General features: G+C 54.6%; 1 protein-coding gene across 1 annotated transcript; it reads left to right on the top strand.

Moving 5' to 3' along the window:
* Positions 1-215: 215 nt before the first annotated feature.
* EMH_0084850 (PHD-finger domain-containing protein, putative) lies at positions 216-1,319 on the top strand (the record flags this gene model as incomplete). The annotated part of the gene is made up of 2 exons (XM_013500830.1): positions 216-221; positions 342-1,319. 2 exons carry the CDS (start codon positions 216-218, stop codon positions 1,317-1,319), a joined length of 984 nt encoding a protein of 327 aa, XP_013356284.1.
* Between the last annotated feature and the right edge of the window lie 201 nt (positions 1,320-1,520).

Here is a 1,520-nt window from a genome sequence, read left to right as displayed (position 1 = left end):
GCTGCTGCTGCTGCTGCTGCTGCTGCTGCTGCTGCTGCTGTTGTTGCTGCTGCTGCTGCTGAGGCGGATTCTTTTGGGTTGCCTTTGCTGCTGCTGCTGCCAGTGTGTTGAATTGCTGCTGCTGTTGCTCGCGTTGCTGCTCCTCCTCGTGTTGCTGTTGCTGCTGTTGCTGTGTCTTGCTGCTGCTGCTAGTTCTGCTGCTACTGCTGCTGCTGATGGCTGTGTGTTGCTGCTGCTGCTGTTGCTGCTGCTGGTGCTGCTGTTATATATATATATATATATATATATATTTCTGTTTTTTAATAACTTTTTATATTTTAGTTTATCTTTATTTGCTGCAGCAAAATTTCCTGCCTGGTGTATTGGTGGCTGGGGCGCCGCAGCTGCGGCCCGCAGCAGCAGCAGCAGCAGCAGCAGCAGGAGCAGCAGCAGCAGCAGGAGCAGCAGCAGCAGCAACAACAGGAGCATCAGCAGCAGCAGGAGAAGGTAGCACCGAAGACAAGAGCGGTTCTGCAGCAGCAGCAGCAGCACCAGGAACAGCAGCAGCAGGAACAGCAGCAGCAGGAGCAGCAGCAGCAGCAGGAGCAGCAGCAGCAGCAGCAGAATCAGATGATGATGAAGCAGCAGGCAGCACAACACCTGCCCCCCCCTCCCCCATGCACCTTGCTGAGCAGCAAGAGCTGCTGCAGCTGACGAGGGTTGTTGCTGCTGATGCGCAGCGAAAGAGAGGGGGAGAGGAGGCCCCTCTCTTTGGCTCTGCACAGCCACCAGCAGCAGCAGCAGCAGCAGCAGCAGCAGCAGCAGCAGCGGAGAGCAGCAGCAGCAAAGAGGAAGAACTGCTGCTGCCGCAGGCGAAACACCCCAGCAGCCCAACGAAACGCAGCTGGAGTATCATAGAAACAGAGCAGCAGCAGCAGCAGCAGCAGCAGCAGCAGCAGATAAAAAGAAGACGCGAAGACGATTCAGCAGCAACAGCAGCAACTGCAGCAGCAGCAGCAGCAGCAGCAGCAGCAGCAGGGCCCCGCATGCCGCGGCCTCCTCCCCCGCAAGTTTCTGCTGCTGCTGCTGTTCTATCAGCTCAATGGTATGGGGGTGCATGCGGCAGCGTGCTGCCTCTGGGTGTATCTGCTTCTGCTGCAGCAGACGAAGACCAGCAGCAGCAGCAGCAGCAGCAGCAGCAGCAGCAAGCAGCAGCAGATGATGCTGATGCTAAGCCTGTATTCTGCCCCATATGCAACGGCCTCTATAAAGAGCTGCCGGGGGGGGGGCCGGGCGATGGGCTACACTGGATTGGCTGTGACTGTAAGACAGCTAGCTAGCTAGCTAGCTAGCTAGATAGATAGCTAGCTAGATAGATAGACAGCTAGCTAGCTAGCTAGCTAGCTAGATAGATAGACAGATAGATAGCTAGCTAGCTAGCTAGCTAGCTAGATAGATAGATAGATAGATGGGTAGATAGATAGATAGATAGATAGATAGATAGATAGATAGATAGATAGATAGATAGATAGATAGATAGA

Source organism: Eimeria mitis, genomic scaffold (genome assembly GCF_000499745.2).
Source record: "Eimeria mitis Houghton genomic scaffold, Emh_scaff5918, whole genome shotgun sequence".
Lineage (NCBI taxonomy): Eukaryota > Apicomplexa > Conoidasida > Eucoccidiorida > Eimeriidae > Eimeria > Eimeria mitis.
Note: the sequence above shows the minus strand (reverse complement) of the source record. Positions and strands in the feature narration are given on the sequence as shown.